At 41.4% G+C, this 19,694-nt stretch overlaps 1 protein-coding gene and 1 long non-coding RNA gene across 5 annotated transcripts in view; one reads left to right on the top strand and one right to left on the bottom strand.

The window, feature by feature from the left end:
* Positions 1 to 6,892, top strand: part of gnaz (guanine nucleotide binding protein (G protein), alpha z polypeptide) — a 64,675-nt gene extending 57,783 nt beyond the window's left edge. For all 4 annotated transcript variants that reach the window (XM_052117360.1, XM_052117361.1, XM_052117362.1 and 1 more), the window contains exon 3: positions 4,939 to 6,892. In XM_052117360.1, the coding sequence (XP_051973320.1) occupies positions 4,939 to 5,283 (345 nt within the window). In that variant the 3' untranslated portion in view covers positions 5,284 to 6,892. The remainder of the gene's footprint in view (positions 1 to 4,938) is intronic.
* Positions 1 to 19,548, bottom strand: part of LOC127636701 (uncharacterized) — an 82,386-nt gene extending 62,838 nt beyond the window's left edge. The window contains exons 1-2 of the long non-coding RNA XR_007969631.1: positions 19,425 to 19,548; positions 12,277 to 12,387 (exon numbers count right to left, since the gene is read on the bottom strand). This is a non-coding gene — a long non-coding RNA (uncharacterized LOC127636701). The remainder of the gene's footprint in view (positions 1 to 12,276; positions 12,388 to 19,424) is intronic.
* Between the last annotated feature and the right edge of the window lie 146 nt (positions 19,549 to 19,694).

The raw sequence follows: 19,694 nt of genomic DNA on the forward strand, positions 1-19,694 counted from the left end.
TAAATAAGAATAAATGGACCAAACCATTCAAAAAAGTTGAGAGTAGGCAACTCCGTCTCTAAAAGAAACCACCCAGAACACACTAGTAACTGAATAGTAACGCTATAAAATCTTTCCATTTTTGGGTGAACTCACCCTTTGTACATTTTCAGGATTAAAATGTATTGGGAGACTGTATCATAAATGTTACAGCTGATGTTGCCAACAAAAGGGTTCTGCACATTTCACGGGTGTTATTTACATCCTGTCCTCTTTGTCTTTGTTTTATGGGTATTACCCTGGCAAACACAGCAAGGTAATTGTACATGGGCAGGTGACTAATTGAATTAGATTGGGCCAGTCCAAAGAAATAGAGGTTAATAACCTCAGTTGGCCATATGATGCTTGTTGAAATTGAAATGATAAAGTGAGCTGCTTTTGCTTGTTTGTTCTATTCTGACTTGTTGCATTATCGTCATTTACTTTCACTTAATAATTTTAGGATTTATTTGGAAAACTACATTTAATACATACACATTTGGAAGCTTATCTTTGAGATAATATCATATAACAGATATAAAGTACATGTTTTAGTTAACTAAAAATTTACTAATGATTGATCCATACTTAATATTAACAGAAAGTCAGTTCTCTGGTCATCAAATAATCCAAATCAAGGAATAACAGGATATCCATCACCTTTCAAATGATCAAATGTGACCAGCAATGACAATGTTATAGTTTAATTGAGCCATAAACTTTTCAGAATATAAATTTTTCTCTGTGGTTATTAGAGTGTTTAGTATGGTTTCTAGGGCATTACTGGGTGGTTACTAGAGTGTTCTAGGTGGTTGCTTACTTGCCCAAGTCAACAAAGTCCATCCCCAAGTCTCTCTGATGTTCTCTGGTCCTTAGTAATTGCTTGGGTCCTTCCACCAGTGCAAGTCTATGTTTTTTTTTCCCCTGCCCGTTTTGTGACCACCAGATTGTTCAGACCCCTAAATACAAATAGGAGCAAAAGTAATAGTGATGCTTGTCTTTGTGAGCAGGTTATGAGTCTATTTTGTGTGTGTGTGTGCGTGTGTGTGTGTGTGTGTGTGTGTGTGTGTGTGTGTTACGGGTAAGGATTTAAAGCATAGCTCTTTTGTGTTACTTAAGACATTTGTCCTCTATTGCCACAACAATGAATAGCACTGCTGTAGTAATGTGCTGTCTTCACACTGGGTCATCTCCATTGACATTCAGCCCATCGTCTAGATCTAGTGTGTCTCTGTGAACTTAATGTGTTTCCCATTTTACTCTATTCAAGGTTAAAGGGCCACAGATTTCATCAACTCCATTGGATTTCCCCTCGAATGAGCCAGATCGTTTTGTTACAGTCTCGACATACACACGGACCACCCACAATCCGTTCATTGAACGTCTGATGCATATTGTATGCAGAACTGGAAATTGCTCTCTCGATTTTGCAAGCTCTTATCTATTTGGATATTTTACATGACTTCGGAGAGTAAGGGCACATAGGTTTCTTTATTCTGTCTGCTTGGCAATGGATTTACAATATGAGTGCTTTTGAGACTAAAAGTCACTGGAATTTCTTTGTTTAAAATAATCATATTTTGTTTGAGGCACTTACAGTGCATCTGGAAAGTATTCACAGCGCTTCACTTTTTCGACATTTTGTTATGTTACAGCCTTATTCCAAAATGAGTTATATTCATTATTTTCCTCAAAATTTTACAAACAATACCCCATAATGATAACTTGAAAGAAGTTTGTTTGAAATCTTTGCAAATTTATTAAAAATAAAAAAACAAAAAAATCACATGTACATAAGTATTCACAACCTTTGCCAAGACACTCAAAATTGAGCTCAGGTGCATCCTGTTTCCACTGATAATCCTTGAGATGTTTCTACAAATTGATTGGAGTCCACCTGTGGTAAATTCAGTTGATTGGACAGTATTTGGAAAGGCACATACTTGTCTATATTAGGTCCCACAGTTAACAGTGCATGTCAGAGCACAAACTGAGCCATGAAGTCCAAGGAATTGTCTTTAGACCTCCGAGACAGGATTGTATCGAGGCACAGATCTGGGGAAGGGTACAGAAAAATTTCTGCAGCATTGAAGGTCCCAATGAGCACAGAACCCGAAGGTCACTCTGACAGAGCTCCAGCATTTCTCTGTGGAGAGAGGGGAACCTTCCAGAAGAACAACCATCTCTGCAGCACTCCACCAATCAGGCCTGAATGAAGCCACTCCTCAGTAAATCAGGCCAAGAAGGAAGCCACTCCTCAGTAAAAGGCACATGACAGCCCGCCTGGAGTTTGCCAAAAGGCACCTGAAGGACTCTCAGACCATGAGAAACAAAATTCTCTGGTCTGATGAAACAAAGATTGATCTCTTTGGCCTGAATGGCAAGTCTCATGTCTGGAGGAAGCCAGGCACCACTCATCACCTGGCCAATACCATCCCTACAGTGAATAATGCTGGTGGCAGCATCATGCTGTGGGGATGTTTTTCAGCGACAGGAACTGGGAGACTAGTCAGGATCGAGGGAAAAATGAATGCAGCAATGTACATTTGTAGAGACATCCTTGATTAAAACCTGCTCCAGAGAGCTCTGGACCTCAGACTGGGGCGAAGGTTCATCTTCCAACAGGACAACGACCCCAAGCACACAGCCAAGATAACAAAGGAGTGGCTATGGGACAACTCTGTGAATGTCCTTGAGTGGCCCAGCCAGAGCCCAGACTTGACCTGATTGAACATCTCTGGAGAGATCTGAAAATGGCTGTGCACCAACACTCCCCATCCAACCTGATGGAGCTTGAGAGGTCATGCAAAGAAGAATGGAAGAAACTGCACAAAAATAGGTGTGCCAACCTTGTAGCATCATACACAAATAGTCTTGAGGCTGTAATTGGTGCCAAAGGTGCTTCAACAAAGTATGGAGCAAAGGCTGTGAATACATATGTACATGTGTACATTTGTTTTTTATTTGTAATAAATTTGCAAAGATTTCAAACAAATGACTTTCAAGTTGTCTGTGGCAGGGCAGAGTGCGGGGCCGGGTCGTGATCATACACACCCGGTCCCTTATCAGGCTAATTAAGCCTCGGAGAGGGATAAAGGCCGATTGCGGGTGGTGGTGCGAGAGAGAGAGATCGTTTACTGACATGTCCGTCGTGTGTTTGTGACTTTTGTTTAAGTTTATAATTTAAATCTTATTTATATTGACAAGCCGGTTCTCGCCTCCTCCTTTCCATTGAATACGTTACATTGTCATTATGGGGTATTGTTTGTAGAATTTTGAGTAAAATAATGAATTTTAATCCATTATGGAATACTGCTGTAACATGTAACAATGTTGAAAAAGGTGAAGCGCTGTGAATAATTTCCGGATGCACTGTAGTAGCAAGTAAACTCAACCTGGTCTCATACAATCCCATTCCTATACCTACATTTTTCAAAATTATTTTTATGTGGCTTGTTTTTCACATATTGTTGCAGTTTCCAGGTGAAATGAACACTAGAGGCGCTATGACTTGTACGGTGATACACTTTATTGTTTGCATTACATAACTAATTACATTTAGAAGTTTATTCAAATGCGAACAAATTGCATGGTAACTCAACTAATAGAGCATTGCATTTGCGATGTAAAGGACCTAGGTTGACTCGTGAATCAAAAGTGTCATATAAGCACCACAAAATTATGTGGTTGCTTCAGAAAATTGTGTTTTTCACAATGGAGGATGGCTTTGTTGATTTAAAACTCGATAGAGCATTTAACTTAAAGGTGAATTATGTAATTTTTTTATATCAAAATACGTTCTAAGTTTATTGTTCATTGACAACTATAAGTTACCAATTTGTGTGTTTACCTCCACCAAAAGTATAAACACTGAGACTCCCAGACAGTATCAAAACTCTGATGTTTATATTTGAGGGGCCCGCTCAGCTCCAACGATCCCTTTCTAGCTAAAACTATAGCGTGAGTTTGGGGTATGACTACTTGTTCAGCCAGGGGAATATGAACATCCATGGCAGACGCATACAGAGGAATTTTTTTTTAGCTTTGCCAAAATTCGAAAACTTGCTTAAAGACACAGAGACAGAGAACAGGGTAAAACCAGAGTGAACTTTGGCATCACATTTACAAATGTGCTGATTTGCTTCTAGACAGGTAAGATACAATCAAGGTATTGCCACACAAGTTAGCTAATTTCTGTCGAGTTCCAGATAAATTTGTAAGATACACAGAATATGTAATGTTACGCTCGCTAGTTACCAGAAAAACCATCCTACCTCATGTGATGGATCCCCCACACACCCAGCTGCTGTTCAATCTGGCAATGTTGTCATACGATTCCTCTGCCACGCTTTCTGTCTGGTGTGTATATGTCATAGTGGTCTTGTTTATCATGAATTTAAACATTTATCACCTTTTATTTAGTATGGCCTATCTGTTCATAGTGAATCAGAGAGTGCAAAAGGGTGTGATGAGTCTTAGGGGTGTTGGCAAAAGTTGTTTGAAAACATAATTTAGTTTGGTGCCACTAGTAGCGCATAAATTACAACCTCATCTGCTTGGGAGAAAATGTAACTCTCTCTTAGCTCTACACAGTGACATTTCATGTTTTAGATACGTTAAATAACCCATGTAATGTAATTTTTCTAAAAACGTCCTCACAGTCACATAATTTACCTGAGATCATGCTGGATTTATGTCTTTAGATGTTAGACGGCTCTTCCTTGTCCCTCTAAAATCCCTCTATGTGATTTCTTTGACTCCCAATTCAAAGTTTTATCATGCGTACGATTGCATAGTGAGTTGATTTTGCCCAGAATACAGCTATAGTCAAAGGTCTGCCCATGCAAGAAAGACCACCTTTGTTAGTGCATCAAATAATAATTTCTTCTCTCTTTCTGTTTCTCACATATTCTCTAACAGAGTCGCATGGCCGAAAGCCTTCGTTTGTTTGACTCAATCTGCAACAACAACTGGTTCACCAATACCTCACTCATCCTCTTTCTCAACAAGAAGGACCTGCTGGCCGAGAAGATCAAACGTATTCCGTTGACGGTCTGTTTTGCCGACTACAAAGGCCAGAACACCTACGAAGAGGCGGCCGTCTACGTGCAGCGACAGTTTGAGGACCTCAACCGCAACAAGGAGACCAAGGAAATCTACTCGCACTTCACTTGTGCCACTGACACCAGCAACATCCAGTTTGTGTTCGATGCGGTGACGGACGTGATCATCCAAAACAATCTCAAGTACATTGGGTTGTGCTAGGACAAGGGGATAGGGTGAGAGGGGCGGCATGCATGGTAAACAAAAAAAACCATTGTGAAAGACAAGGCCAGCCTGTCGAGCTATCTGGGTTCCCTCACAATCACTTGTCGAAACAGTAAACTGAGATGAGGACAAGAGGAAAGGGCTACATGCTGCCATCCTGCTAGATTTATCAATGTCAAAACTTAAAGGAATAGTTCACCCAAATATGAAAATTCCTTTTGTGTTCCAGGGAAAAAAGAAAGTCATACAGATTTGTAATGAATAGAGGATGAGTAAATGATGACAGAACTTTCATTTTTGGGTGAATTGCCTTTAAAGGTCAAGGTAGATTTTACAAGGTTGGGATAAATGTGTTTGCACTGGACATATGAGTATGTAGACACACACACATTGTTATGTTTGTTCACACACAACAGACTTTGGGATCAGCTGTCAAGCACCTTTGTGACATGGAATCACTGGAAACATCTCTCCATTCCTCTCTTCCCTGAGAAACAGCAGGAATTCCATACCATCAATTAGTTTTCTCTTTCTTTTTAGGGTCTTTGATTTGCCTGAATCAAGATATGCTGCTTTGGAGAGGATATATAGAGTGTATATGAAAACATGCAAGTATATATGAGGTTACAAGTATCCTGGGTCTGAGTCTGAGAGAAAAAAATTAACTGATGTCATTTGGTTCTGTTACAAAGGTGAAAACTGCCTCTGTGTAAAGTTGGAGTCAAATGGCTTTTTACAAAAGTTCACACTGTTGTTTATATTTGGCTGTCTGACCCCAAGGAAGCAATCTATTTTCTTGTTGCTTTTTGTTATGTTTTCTTTTTGTCTAAAATAGGAGTTTTTAGAGCAAGAGTCCTTCTTTCCATGAGAGTGTCACACTGAAGTGAGCGTTAAGTGTTTCATTACGATCATTCCAGAATCAACAAAGAATAAACAGTGCCAATATAATTGTAAATAAAAAAAGGCCCATTAATAATGTTACTTTTTTGTTTTTTTTATAGACAATAAGTATATACATGTATATATTGAAACATTAAAATATGCATGATTTTGTTATTTTGGGATTTTGATAAATTATAGTTTGATTTGCTTTCATATTTTTATTTGTTTTACTAACATGCTCCAAAAAATATATCAAAGTCAAACACTGTGTACGATTGTACATTTGTTTCCAGAGAGGTATTTATTGAAAAGAGTTTTATGAGCGGAAAATGTCATTTACGTCCAGCGCAACCTAAACGCAGCACAAAAATATTAAAAGAGGATTTACTCTTCAAAACAATTCTGCAAAAGAAAAAAAGAGTGGGTGGGGAGGGGGAGAAACGAGCAAATCTTTCTATTCTGGTGTCATTTTAAGTGGACGTTGTCCGCTGTATTTGTAAATACTATGTGAGGTATACTTTGTGAGACAATGAAAAAACAAAGAAACAAATAATTACGAATAAAAGAACAATAATAGTGAATAAATGGAATTATGCAAATGCTGTTTGTGCTGCAGGTTTGTTTTCTTGTGTTGGGGTGAGGCTTAACTTTTCTTAGTGATAGAAGTTACACATAATTGCAGCCTGGTGTCATGAACATTACACGATGGCAACATTTTTGCAAACCAAAATGACATGCTTCATGACATGGGTGGGGGGGGGGGTACCAACATCGAGTGAAATGGTGTGGTAATCAGAATTTTTTTTAGGTTAATAAAAAACCTTGTTACGACTTTTACTTCCTCTAGATCGTCAAGTTTGAACATCTTCTCAGTGCTCCGCCAAGGTCTGCAGGGAGCCCCAGCGGGGCCAATCCGAGGACCTCACTAAACTATCCAATCAGTAGTAACGCCGGGCGGTGTGTACAAAGGGCAGGGACTTAATCAACATAAACTTATGACCCACGCTTTATGGGAATTCCTAGTTGATGGGAAATAGTTGCAAAACCCGATCATGAGTGGGGTTCTCGGCGCAGGGTAGACACACCAGAGCAAAAACAATTTGTGTTTATAAAGTCATAATCAGCCTTTGTAGTCGTGATTTGTTAAAGTGAACAGGGCTGGCCCATCCTATAGGCAAAACAGTGGGCGCCTAGGGCAGATCCAAACTCCTCACCTTTCGGAGAAATTCACCATTTTGAAACCATAATCGGTCACTTTTGTGATAGTGAAGAGCAATGATTAATATGCAAAAGTGACTGATATTTATAGGCATTAAGGGTCTTTCTCGTGACTCGCATCAGCGCTGCAGAATACATTGAAGTCTATGAAGTGACTTTACACCAAAGTGTTTTTCACACATGTTTTTGCTTCACCAGTAATGTCTTTGAGAGTACTAAGCAACAAGAAATATTTAAAAACTGTCCAAATTTGTGGAGACATTGAATGTCTCATAATTTCATTTAATTAAATATTACTGTAACGCTGTTCAATGGAAAGGAGGCGAGAACTGGCTTGTCAATATAAATAATATTTTAATTATAAACTTAAATTAAAGTTACAAACACACATGACGAACATGTCCTCTCTCTCTCGCACCACCGCCCGCAATCGGCCTTTATCCCTCTCGGAGGCTTAATTAGCCCTCCGCCCTGCCACAATTACCTTATCGTTTACGAATATCAAAGACCCCAGTTATTGAACTAATTTAAAATCACCAAGAAAACGCTTAAACCTAAACAAGTCCTTTTATTACTTTCTGCTATCAAAGCAACTGCAAGCTTTTTTCTCTTTTCCAAAAACCTGTTTTCAATGTTTATTGTGCACACATTCCACTTTTTACTTGGCAAACTCGTAAAATAGCACCTCTGTGACGCTTTCTGCAAATCTTGTCATGTGGAGGGCAAAGCGGTGCTTGACGTGGGGTTAAGCCTCCAGAACCAAATTAAAACTGCCACGAGAAGTCGTCTGTCCGAGGCAAAGACACAAAATCTAATGACAATTGCCTCCTCATCAGTCTCCCTTGATGCATTTGATTACGCACATGTGAACACCCATCGATGTGGAGCAGGAGGAAGATTTTAATTGTCGACTGAGTTCTGTTCAGTTAATTTTTTATGTGCTTTGTTAATATTTTAATCGTATTTGTTTTTTTGTAATATTGCGTTGTTCATATGTTGTGTTTTAGTTGCCTCCGCTGTCACTGCGGGGGAAAAAACATTAATCTGCTTCGTGTGGTGTCTCTGTTGTTCATCTGTTCTCTTCATAAATAAATAAATGGATAATCTGCTATATACTCATCCTGTAAATTAATGATTAAAAATTAAAATGTGAATGAAAATAAAAGCTATTAAATGTCTTATTATCATTAAAATATAAAAATTAAAATGACGGGTAATAATAGATTATGACGCAATTTTTATGACACTGTCCGTTAATATGACGGACGATGAGAAGGTCAAATTTTAGAAAATTTTGCATAGGCGAATTTTAAACATTACAAGTAAACACGCTAAGACAGAAAACATTCTTGAAAAAGTTACTGAAAAGGCAAAATATTGACGATGGTTAGCCTATGCGGGATATTGGTGTGCCGCATAATTTTTATTCGTAAAAAGTGTGCCGTGGCAGAAAAAAGGTTGGGAAACACTGGCCTAGGGTCCCGACGTGCCTGGGGGGGCCCCCGCACAGGCGCGGACACATGCAATGTAAATAAACAAGTCATAAGTTTAAGAAACTTTGATAACTTTATTTTGAAATTCTCCACAGTTCAATGGCTTCTATCGTACACTCACTCAGGAGAGCATGCATATGCAACATGGGTGGACCTGATCATTACACGTATGTCACGGCCAGCCCTGAAAGTGAATACAAATCTCAGTTGTTGTAGTGCCTCTAGTGTTCATTTCACCAAGAAACTGCAGCGAAACTTAGAATTCACCATGCAAAATTATAATTATAGTAATGTTCATTCTATGAGACTAGGTTGCATAATTGCTTGAGTTTGACACCATCAAATAGTTTGTGTTTTGCTTATATTTTACAATTAAAAAAACTGGTTGGGTAATAATACAGATTTCAGATTTGGATACATTTCAGTTATAATGACCATTTTCAATATTATGCAAATGCATTTTAAATGAAGGTCGAGAAAATCTATATTTTTACCGAGCCCTAACAAAAACTCTTAAAGATTTCAAGCATCAAGATTAATATTGGGAATTTAAAAATTCAGATTTTGGGTCATATTTCTCCAAAAAATAAAATGAATTTAGCAAAAGAAAATTAAGCCTATTTTAGGAAAACTAAGCCTTTTGGCAAAGTGACATTATTTTCAAAACAATTAAAGTGTTATAATTGTTTCTTGTATCCCATCTTAATATGCATAGAGAACTATAATTATGTCAGTTGTAGGTTGATGTCACATAAAAGTGTAAAACTGTGGCTCTGTGGTGCTATTAAAGCATTCTGACACAGTGACCATTGGCTCAACCAATGGCATGAGTTGGGGAGGGACTTGTTTATACATCCCATGCAAGACAGGGGAGTTTTCAGGAATTTGTTTAAAAACAGTGATTATATTCTTGATTCTGTTTGGTGACAATACAGATACAAAAAAAGTGTGCAGATATTACACATTTTAACTTTAAATAATTTTAACACCTTGCATACAGAAAAATATAAGCCCTGATATTATTTGCTGGCAATGTTGTTCGCTAAAGTTGGATCCTACTAACATTACCACACATATTTCATGCACTAATTATTTAGGCACTATGTTTTCAAGTATTTGAGTGTTATCACTCCAATTTATCCACATCAATTTGGTGTATGACTTTTACATTCTAGGAAGTACCTGAAACTGGAAGTCTTCTCAGTCAAGGTAGTCCACTCCGGCAACTCTAGAAAATCAATGCTTGCAGTGGTGTATTGCACAACTGGCAATCAACATAATTAAATGTGCAAAATATTTTTTTATTATTACTTAGGTCTGAAGAGAGTCAGAAAACGATCTGAGAGAGTGGAGTGTAAATGGTAAAGTAAAGTTGCCAAAAAGTGTATAAAAGGAGTACAATCTTAAGTTAAATTGCATTGCCTTGTTCAAAGGTAATTAGAGACATCAAAATGTGAATAAAATGCCCTCTGAGAATGGTGGAAATATTCAGTATTCAGAGTGTTTAACACTTGCTTTGCTGGGCACGAATCACATGCACAGCCCCTCACGATTGTAGGTGTTAATGAGATAATCGGGTAAGCTTTCCTGCAGCCTAATTGCTGATGAAATTTTGGACATAACATAAGGCAGATGACATGGGTGTAGTCACATGCTCATGATGTTGTAAAATTCAACTCGGATGAATGAATCAAAATGAGAGAGATAAGGAGTTTTGGTGTGTCTAACAGATTTTGAGTCCTGAAGACTGTGGTTGCAATTGCTGCTGGTTTTTGCCTCATAAGTGAGAATACAAGACCAAAGACAGACCATGAATTATTAAAAGTGGACGTTTGTCATGAAAAACAGAAATAAATGAATGCTACAGCAGAGCTGAGCAGGAGGGCTGGCCAAAGGAAGACCTTGTGACTGTCATGAGCAACAGGGAAGGAAACACAGCAAACAGAGATGAGGAAAGCACTCATGCACACATGCACACAATTGAATCTCATTGTTAAGAATGGTAAACAGCAGTTTTAAGCCGTAAAGGCTTGATGACAAATTGGATTCACCATCCAAATCATTTACAAGGATGAATATGGCCTCTCACTCTAATGAAAGGGATATGTTTAGGTGAGTCTCCTGAAAACATATCCTGGTCATATTTCAGCCCAAAATAAAAATATATATTTGTATGAAGAACATCAAGCCTAATAGGAACATTATGTTTTTTGGGGGAAATATTTTCAAGAGCAGTGTGGGTTGTAATCTGATTGTGAAGTAATTAGATACTGTAATCTAATTACGCACTGAAAATAAGTAAAGCAGCTCTATTGAAAATACTAAACCAGTACACTTGAAATCAACTTAATTTATGTTTGAGATGAGAACATAATTATATTGCATAAAGTTCAGGTAATTTTCAACCCAGACAACAAAAAGTTAAATGATCACATTGCTATTAAATGTTAAAATGGATTGATGTTGAGTGTTTACTTAACATGGTTTTTACTACTTGCTCAATTCAATTATTTAAAATGAGCTAATGCTACACAATTCTTTAACATTTTGTCTCAACTTAATTTCATTGTGTATAATTAATCTACAGTATGCTCACTTAATCCAATTGTGGTGGGACTATGTGAATAATATTTGCTGCATCAATGCACTGCTGAAATGGGGCAGGGGATTTCCAGTTCTCAGCATGCTTTGCTTGTTGTAAAACTTTTGCATGCTTTTGTGTGATTACTTTATTAGTGTATTACAAATATGTTCTTACATTTGCGTTTATAATGGCAAGAGTGAAAACTAGACAACATATGTCTCCCACCTGCCAAATGCAGCAATTTTTATACCACTATTTTAGCTGGCATTAGTGTACTCAGTTCCATAAACAAGTTGGACTTGTGTGCAGCCTGAATTCTTGTTTAATTTTAATTAAAAAAGAGTAGGTCAACTGTAAGTTAATTGATCTCCACTGCATTTTATGAACAGTAGGGTAAGCTACACTGAAAATTTTACCAGCATCAAATAAACAAAAGACATGTTTGAATATGCATCATAATGTACATCACAGCCTGGGCAGACATACTGTAGGTAGAAGTTAATCGATACTGCCAGCATGTCAATCATCATTGATCTTTGAGAAATGGAATACCACCCCAGGCAAGACTGAACTATTCAGATTAGGCACATTTAGCTTTAGCATCCATTAAAAGGATTTTTGCTGTAGGGTTGTTATTACAAGCTAAAAATCTGACCTACTGACATTGACTTATCTGAGGCCAACATCAAGATTATTTAATGTAATGTGAAAATTACAATCCTCGTGCTTATTTTAAGTAAACGATTAAGTAAAAACAACTTTTAGAAATGTGTTCCTAAGGGATATTTCTTCAAGTGTGTCAAATAAACATACCTGAAGCACCATGCATGGAGAGCACGATCTAACTTGCTTGGCATGACGCAGCACTCTCAGGCAACACAAGCGATCTGCTACCATCCTGTGGTTATTCAAAGTATTGCGTCACTACAAAGTAAATGCAGAGATGTGTCACAAATGACGAACTATACACTACAATATACTCTATAAACTTATACTATGCACTCTGCCATCTAGTGTATGCATTTTCAAAGTGTAGTGCTGTCTCAAATGAGACACTAAACTTTTTTTTTACACAAATTAATTCACATTTTTCAGTTTATGTAAATTACGTTTCAAAAGCACACAATGTCCCTTACAAAAAATCTAAACTAGCTGTAAATTTGCTGCTTGATTTTTTTCACATGCAAAATGAGCTTTTGATTCGCTGCAAATATTTACAAGATATTCGCAGCTCTTTGCCAGTAGTGGTGAACCTCCATCAAACCTTTGGCAACAATGGACATTTTGCAGTAAGTTTGCCACAAAGACCTTTCATTTGTGAAAATTATTTTTTTGTGGCAAATATGCCACGAACTCTTAATTTTTCTGTTTTTGGCTTGATTAGGCACTTTAGCCAAACTCAGTTCAACGCTTATGTCTCAAATAATGTACATATTCCCAGTGTGGAGGCGATGCCGGTAACACTTGTTCTCACATTTAAAGTGTTGTTTTCACAGAAATTTCACTAGTTGCAACATTCACCATTAATTACAGTTGTTTTGCCAATTTAGCATCACGTTTAGGTAATTGCACCCTTTCCGCTACCTACAGCAAGTTGCGACCATTTATGCGTTCCATTCACCTTGGAAAATCGGATTCTCCAACTTCCTACTAGTTACAGAAAAGTACAATGTTATGCCTCTTGAAGTTGTATTTCCAACTTGGAAAGTTGTCTGGAAATTTGAATCTCCGAGATGCAGGTGCGTGACGTCACACAAACAAGTCACCACCCAGGAAGATGTACAAAATAAGTGATAAACATTAACTTTTATTAAATAATAACAATAAATAAGTCAAAGTTCCTACATTACATGATATTAAAGCTTGCTTAACAAACGTTAGCAGAGTAGCAGGTGTTCAAAATATGGTACATTATACTCTTTTGATAATCGTACATCTGTAGCATAAATGCTAGCGCTGCAGAACAATAGGTTACTATCGTAACCCCAGTTCTCTGAAACATCGAGTGGAGAGATCCACCTATGGGAAGGGCATCCGCACCTGACCTCTGCAGAAGCATCCAATTGCACCAAGTCTGGCCTGACAGACAGAAGCGCGTGTCCAATGCTCGGTAAGGGACCCGCCCCTTACCAAGTGCATAAAACACTCGTACGCGCTATCTTACCTCAGTGAGCATATTCGCTTCTCGTGCAGCAAGCGGGGCAAGCTTGGTGGATCTTTCCACTCGATGTTTCAGAGAACCGGGGTTACGATAGTAACCTATTGTTCTCTTTCATCATCTCGTGTTCGAGATCCACCTATGGGAGATATGGACAGCTCCCGATTGCCCAATACACTACAATGAGGCCCTGAAAGCCAGAGGGCGGTCACCTCGAAGGCGGTGCATGACACGTCACATGGAAACCACCCCACAAAGTGAGGAAGCCACTTTAGCAACAAAGAATAGCATATGGTAACATGCATTCGTGAATAAACCTGACCACACTCTCATGGTGAATATATGGTGGCAGGTGTAGAGTAGAAACATGCCTAGTGACTTTAAAGTGCTGGACTAGGCAGCCCAGACTTAAGGAGGGGTGGAGGGTCTAAGAGCACAAAGCTACAAAGAGCTGACAACCAGGACAGAATGAGCTACCGGGGTTCTGGTGACATCTAGCCGGTAGTATCTGGCAAACGTATGGGGAGAGGCCCAGCTTGCAGCGGCACATATGTCCTGCAAAGAGACTCCCTTAAATAGAGCCCAAGAGGCAGCCATACCTCTAATGGAGTGAGCTCTGATGCCCTCTGGGGGCTGCACTCCCTTTGATTCATATGTCAAAGATATAGCTTCCACAAGCCAATGAGAAAAGCGTTGCTTGGAAATGGGGTTCCCTGAGTGCGGGGGGCCCCAAGAGATGAAAAGCTGGTCGCTTTTTCTAAACGAGCTGGTCCTGTCTAAGTATGCCCGCAGGGCACGTACAAGACACAAAGCGTTCAACCTCTGATCCTCTGTGGAGGAGAAAGGAGCTGGGTGGAACGCGGAGAGCTCAATCACCTCACACGTGAATGCCGGGAAGCATTTTGGCATAAAGGCCGGGTTGGGCCTGAGAAAAACCTTATCTCCACTGAGAGAGAATTTAGTGCACGAGGGATGAACAGAGAGTGCATGCATATTACTGACCCGCTTGGCAGATGCCAAGGCCAAGAGCAAAGCTGTCTTGAAAGACAAATTCTTAAGGGAACTACTCCCCAGGGGCTCAAACGGCTGTTGAGACATTGCGTCCAGCACCATGGAGAGGTCCCATTCAGGAACGACTCTCCTGGGGACTGGAAGAGAGCGGCGTCGCCCTTCATAAACCTACTGAATAAGGGGTGTTGCCCCACCGTAGCGCTGTCGAACCCCACATGACATGCAGCGATAGCCGCTAAATAGACCTTAATAGTGGAAAAGGATCTTCCCTTGTCCATAAGGTCCTGCAAAAAGCATAAGATGTCGGTGACTGAGCACTGATATGACGTTACCCGTTGCCCTTCACACCACTCTTCGAACACACGCCACTTACAGTCGTAAAGAGACCGTGTCGAAGAGGCTCTGGCACACTGAATGGTGGCCACAACACGTGGGGGGAGCCCCAATGTGTTTAAGTTGGCCCTCTCATGGGCCAGGCCCAGAGGGCCACTCTGTCCGGGTGTGGGTGATAAATTTCCCCGTTCGCTTGAGACAAAAGGTCTGTGCGAAGTGGGAGGGGCCATGGCTCCCATAACCGAATTCAGCTCCAGGCCCAGAAAAGTAACTCTCTGCGTGGGAGTGAAATTGCTCTTGCTCACGTTCACTCTGAAGCCGAGCGCTGTGATGTGAGCGAGCACACGGGCAGTGTTTTGCAATACGATCTCTTTCGAATCGGCTATAATCAGCCAATCATCTATGTAAGTCAGGATTTTGAGCCCCGCTATTCTCAGCGCACACGTACAAAACACTTCCGCACACGTACAAAACACTCTTGGACTGAGTGCTAGGCCAAATGGAAGTACTGTAAATTCGTAACATATGCCTTGGAAGGTGAAACGAAGAAACTTCCTGTGTGGCGGGTAAATGTTGATGTGGAAAAACGCATCTTTCAGATCGATTGACGTGAACCAATCGCTCTGTTTTATTGCACAAGAGAGAACGTTGTGGGTTAACATTCTGAAATTGTATTTCCTTAAATGTTTGTTCAACACTCTGAGATCCAGAATAGGACGAAGTGAACCGTCCTTTTTTGGAATCAGGAAATAAAGGGAGTAAAAACCCTGTTGACATTGATGCGGAGGCACCGCTCGCACCGCCCCCTTCTCGAGAAGAGAAGAGATCTCGTCTTTCAGAATGTGCGCGGAGCTCTCTTCTGTGTGAAGATAACTCCGCTGAAACGTGGGGGTTTCCTGGCAAACTGAAGTCTGTAGCCCTTCGATATGGTGCGAATCACCCATTCTGGGGCAGACACAGACTGCCAGGCTGTCACGTGTGACGTAAGAGAGCCCACACTCACCGGCGAGTTGCCTAGGGCAGGCAATACAACCGGATTGTTCATTTGTGATACAATGGCGCCATCTAGTGGACAACTTAGGGGCGACATGTAGAATTTCAGAGGAACAACAGTACTTGGAAGAGCTTTCGCTCTCAGTGTTTGATATTTTTGTTGTTCTTGTTTTTTTGTTATTTTTGAAACACACACAGGGAATTGAACCTTTATTGAATGTGTGTGAAGTGGTTTGTGCAAACTGTGAAGAGACTGTGGTTGAGCACTTTTCAACAGTGGTAGGGCACTCTTGGACAGTGAATTTCCCCAGTTCTGGAACTGGAAGCTGGGAGGGAATTCTTTTATGGACCACACCTGAACTTGTGACATGTCCATATTGAACTGGGGTTGGGCACCCGAACGAGGGAAAAGGGGCCCTCGAGCTGAGGACTTCCTCCTTTTGGGTAAAGGGGAAAAACTCAAGCTTGTGTCCACTGGGCTGGTCAGCCTGAAAACCTGGACCGAGAAGCCCCTGGAGCTGAGCATCAGGTAGGCCTCTTCCTCTTCCCGTCCGGACGGGGTAGAGTGGGTGGGCTTTTTCAGCTGCAGCCGCCTGAAGGATGTCTTACCCCAGGGCTTAGGAGGATGGTTGGGCTGCTGGCTAGGCTGCTGGCTGGGTGGCCTGCTGCGAGCCTTAGGCCTGGCTGTGTTATGGTACGGCCATCCTGTGGCTGGGGCCTGAGGGGGCCGTGCGGGGGGCTGGTGTGGAGTGGCCTTTCTAGGCAGGCACAGTTTAAACGCCTCATCCTCCTTCTTCTTATCATCGCACTGCTGTTGCATAAGTGCAACAGCAGGGCCAAAAACAGCCTGGCCTGGTTCCACTGGGGCTCCTGCTATGCGTCTTTTCTCGCTGTCGGGCAGACCAGAGAGATTGAGCCAGAGGGCCCGTTCCCCCACAACACATAGGGCCATGGAGCGTCCGCCCGGCTTGGACGGCCTGGCGGGCGCTACGAAGGACCAGGTCGTTCACGGTAACGATCTCCTTCCACAGCGTCGGCGATGGCACGCCTTTCTCCAAATGAGTACTCATGTCCTCCAACAGCTTCGGCCTGGTAGGCCGAGAGGAGGGAGGAAACATTTAGAAGCCCGTGCACGCGAGAGCCGAGGCCTTGTACTGAGGCCTGGAAGACAGGTGCTGAGAAGCGGTCCATCTTATTAGGGAGAACTGGCTTAGGAGGGGCCAGTAACCCTCCCTCGCGAGGGGTTAAGGTGTCTGGCGATCGAGGGCTCGATGGTGGGAGGGTCGCCCATGCCACACGCTGCCATATCCTTAACCTCCAGACCCGCTAAGCCGTGCTTAAGATCTAGCGGGTCCTTCCAATAGTGTCGCATGTGCTTAGCGCACGCAGGGAGTACAGGCATGAGCTGCTTCCTAGGACCGGGAGTGGGACCTAGGAGTTTGCCGTCATACACATCCCTCTCTTGGTCGGCGGCGTTCTGGAGGGCCGGCCATTCCATGCCGAGACGAGCGGCCGCTCGCTCACACACCTCGAGAATGACCGCGTGCGGCAGTGTAGCCGAGCCGCTAACCGGGGGAGCTTGGGCAGACGGGGTGGTTTCCTCGTCGTCCGAGCCCTCAAGTATAGCGTGGTCCTCGTCCTCGCCTGAGCCGGGCGGCTCGTAGTCGAACGAGGAAATACCGGGAAGGATTTCCTCGAGTAGGCCCTCGTTAGACTGGTCAGCCCAACTGAGAGCAGGCATGCTCTGGGAAGTCCCCGGAGCTGTAACGCTTTCACCTACTCCAGCGTCCGAGTCGTAATGTTCGTCCGTGCTTTGGGAGGATGCAACTTTGAGTCTTCGTCGAAGAAGCTTCCTAGGCAGGGCGAGGCAATGGGTGCAGTTCTCAGGAAGTGAAAGCGCTTCCTGCGCGTGTCTTAGTCCCATGCACACCACGCAGAAGGGATGGGCATCCCTCGCGGCAATGAGTGAACCGCAGGCGGCAGGGCATGCACGCGACTGCACGTCCGGTGGGTTAGTGGGACCGGAGAGCTTGTGACCATCAGAGAGGTGAAAGCTGAGAAACAGGCGGGCAGCCTCAGCAAATCCAGGTAGCGAGCGTGTGTGGCTTGCAACCCGAAATAATCGCAATTAAACGCAACCATCTGACAATCACGCCTGGCGGAGGCTGATCAAATGGATATTTCCTCCTGTTGACTGTGGTGAAGTCAGCGAAAACCGTAGAGCTGCGAAGCAAAGAGGTCGTGAGAAGCGAATAACAACTGAGGTAAGATAGCGCGTACAAGTGTTTTATGACCTTGGTAAGGGGCGGGTCCCTTACCGAGCATTGGACACGCGCTTCTGTCTGTCAGGCCAGACTTGGTGCAATTGGATGCTTCTGCAGAGGTCAGGTGCGGATGCCCTTCCCATAGGTGGATCTCGAACATGAGATGATGAAAGAGAACTGTTTATGAATTGGGTTGTTAGGAGGCATCTCTGGTGACAGTCAAACCCCTGTTAAGCTAACAGGAGCATTATAGTTACACTTATCTTTGTAGCAATTATAGTGTAAACATCCTACTATCACTACTTACACTTCAAAATGACGTAGAATAGTGCAGAAGTGATTAGGATCTTCGGCAATGATCCTATTTTTAATGCATAACATATTTTGTACAATAACAGTAAACCAATTTGCATTATGTGTTGGAATATGTAAATGACGATATCTTCAAAGTCAAAGCTTTTTTATTGTCATGTGTACAAAGTACAGAGTACCAAGTACAATTAAATTCTTACTAGGGTGCTTCTCGCAAAACTGAGACAACATGTACAGTAATGTGCAAAAGTTTTAGGCACTTGTGAAAAATGTTGCATAGTGAGGATGTCTTCAAAAATAATTACATATATAGTTTTCATTTATCACTTTATGTCATACAAAGTCCAGTAAACATAAAAAAGCTAAATCAATATTTGGTGTGAGCACCTTTGACTTTAAAACAGCCCCAGTTCTCCTAGGTACACCTAGACCGTTTTTCTTGGTTGTTGGCTGATAGGATGTTTTTATAGAATTTGCCACAGGTCTTCTATCTGTTTAGGCTGTCCCAATTACTTCTGTCTCTTTATGTAATCTCAGACTGACACGATGTTCAGTGGGGGGCTTTTTGGGGGCCATGACATCTGTTGCAGGGCTCCCTGTTCTTCTATTCTACTCTTTTCTATTTGCAAAAGTTTGGGAGTCTAACATTTATATTTCCTATTGACACACTAAAGCTGAAGCTAAACATCTTATGACTTTTGCACAGTACTGTATATGTAGTCAAAAGTTAATGCATGTAATTAAATAAGGTTTTGTGTTATTTTTATATTTCATAATTTGGGGGCCAAAATAAGTGGTTGTGACTTTTAATTAGTACAAAGAGAAGACAGATCACCCTACACCATTCAGATTCTAAACAAATATAATAATACAAGGCACAATATGCTTACCTTTAAGGTACAATCAGTAATTTTGTCGTTGTGTCATTTTGGAATGTGTTATAATCTCTTCGTCAACGAACGCTTTCGTCAGTTTTAAGTTTTTTGTTTGTTTTTGTCAACGATAACAGGTGAGACGAAAAAGGCGCGTTGTCACAAAAATTAAACGATTTTATTAAAGCATAGCCTACTACTATTGACGAAAATATGACGAGACAAAAAATAATACTGCAAGAAAATTGAACGCTTCAAAACGGGGTAAATACCTTATTCAAACGCATC

The sequence above is a fragment of the Xyrauchen texanus genome, chromosome 44, assembly GCF_025860055.1.
Source record: "Xyrauchen texanus isolate HMW12.3.18 chromosome 44, RBS_HiC_50CHRs, whole genome shotgun sequence".
NCBI classification, from domain to species: domain Eukaryota; kingdom Metazoa; phylum Chordata; class Actinopteri; order Cypriniformes; family Catostomidae; genus Xyrauchen; species Xyrauchen texanus.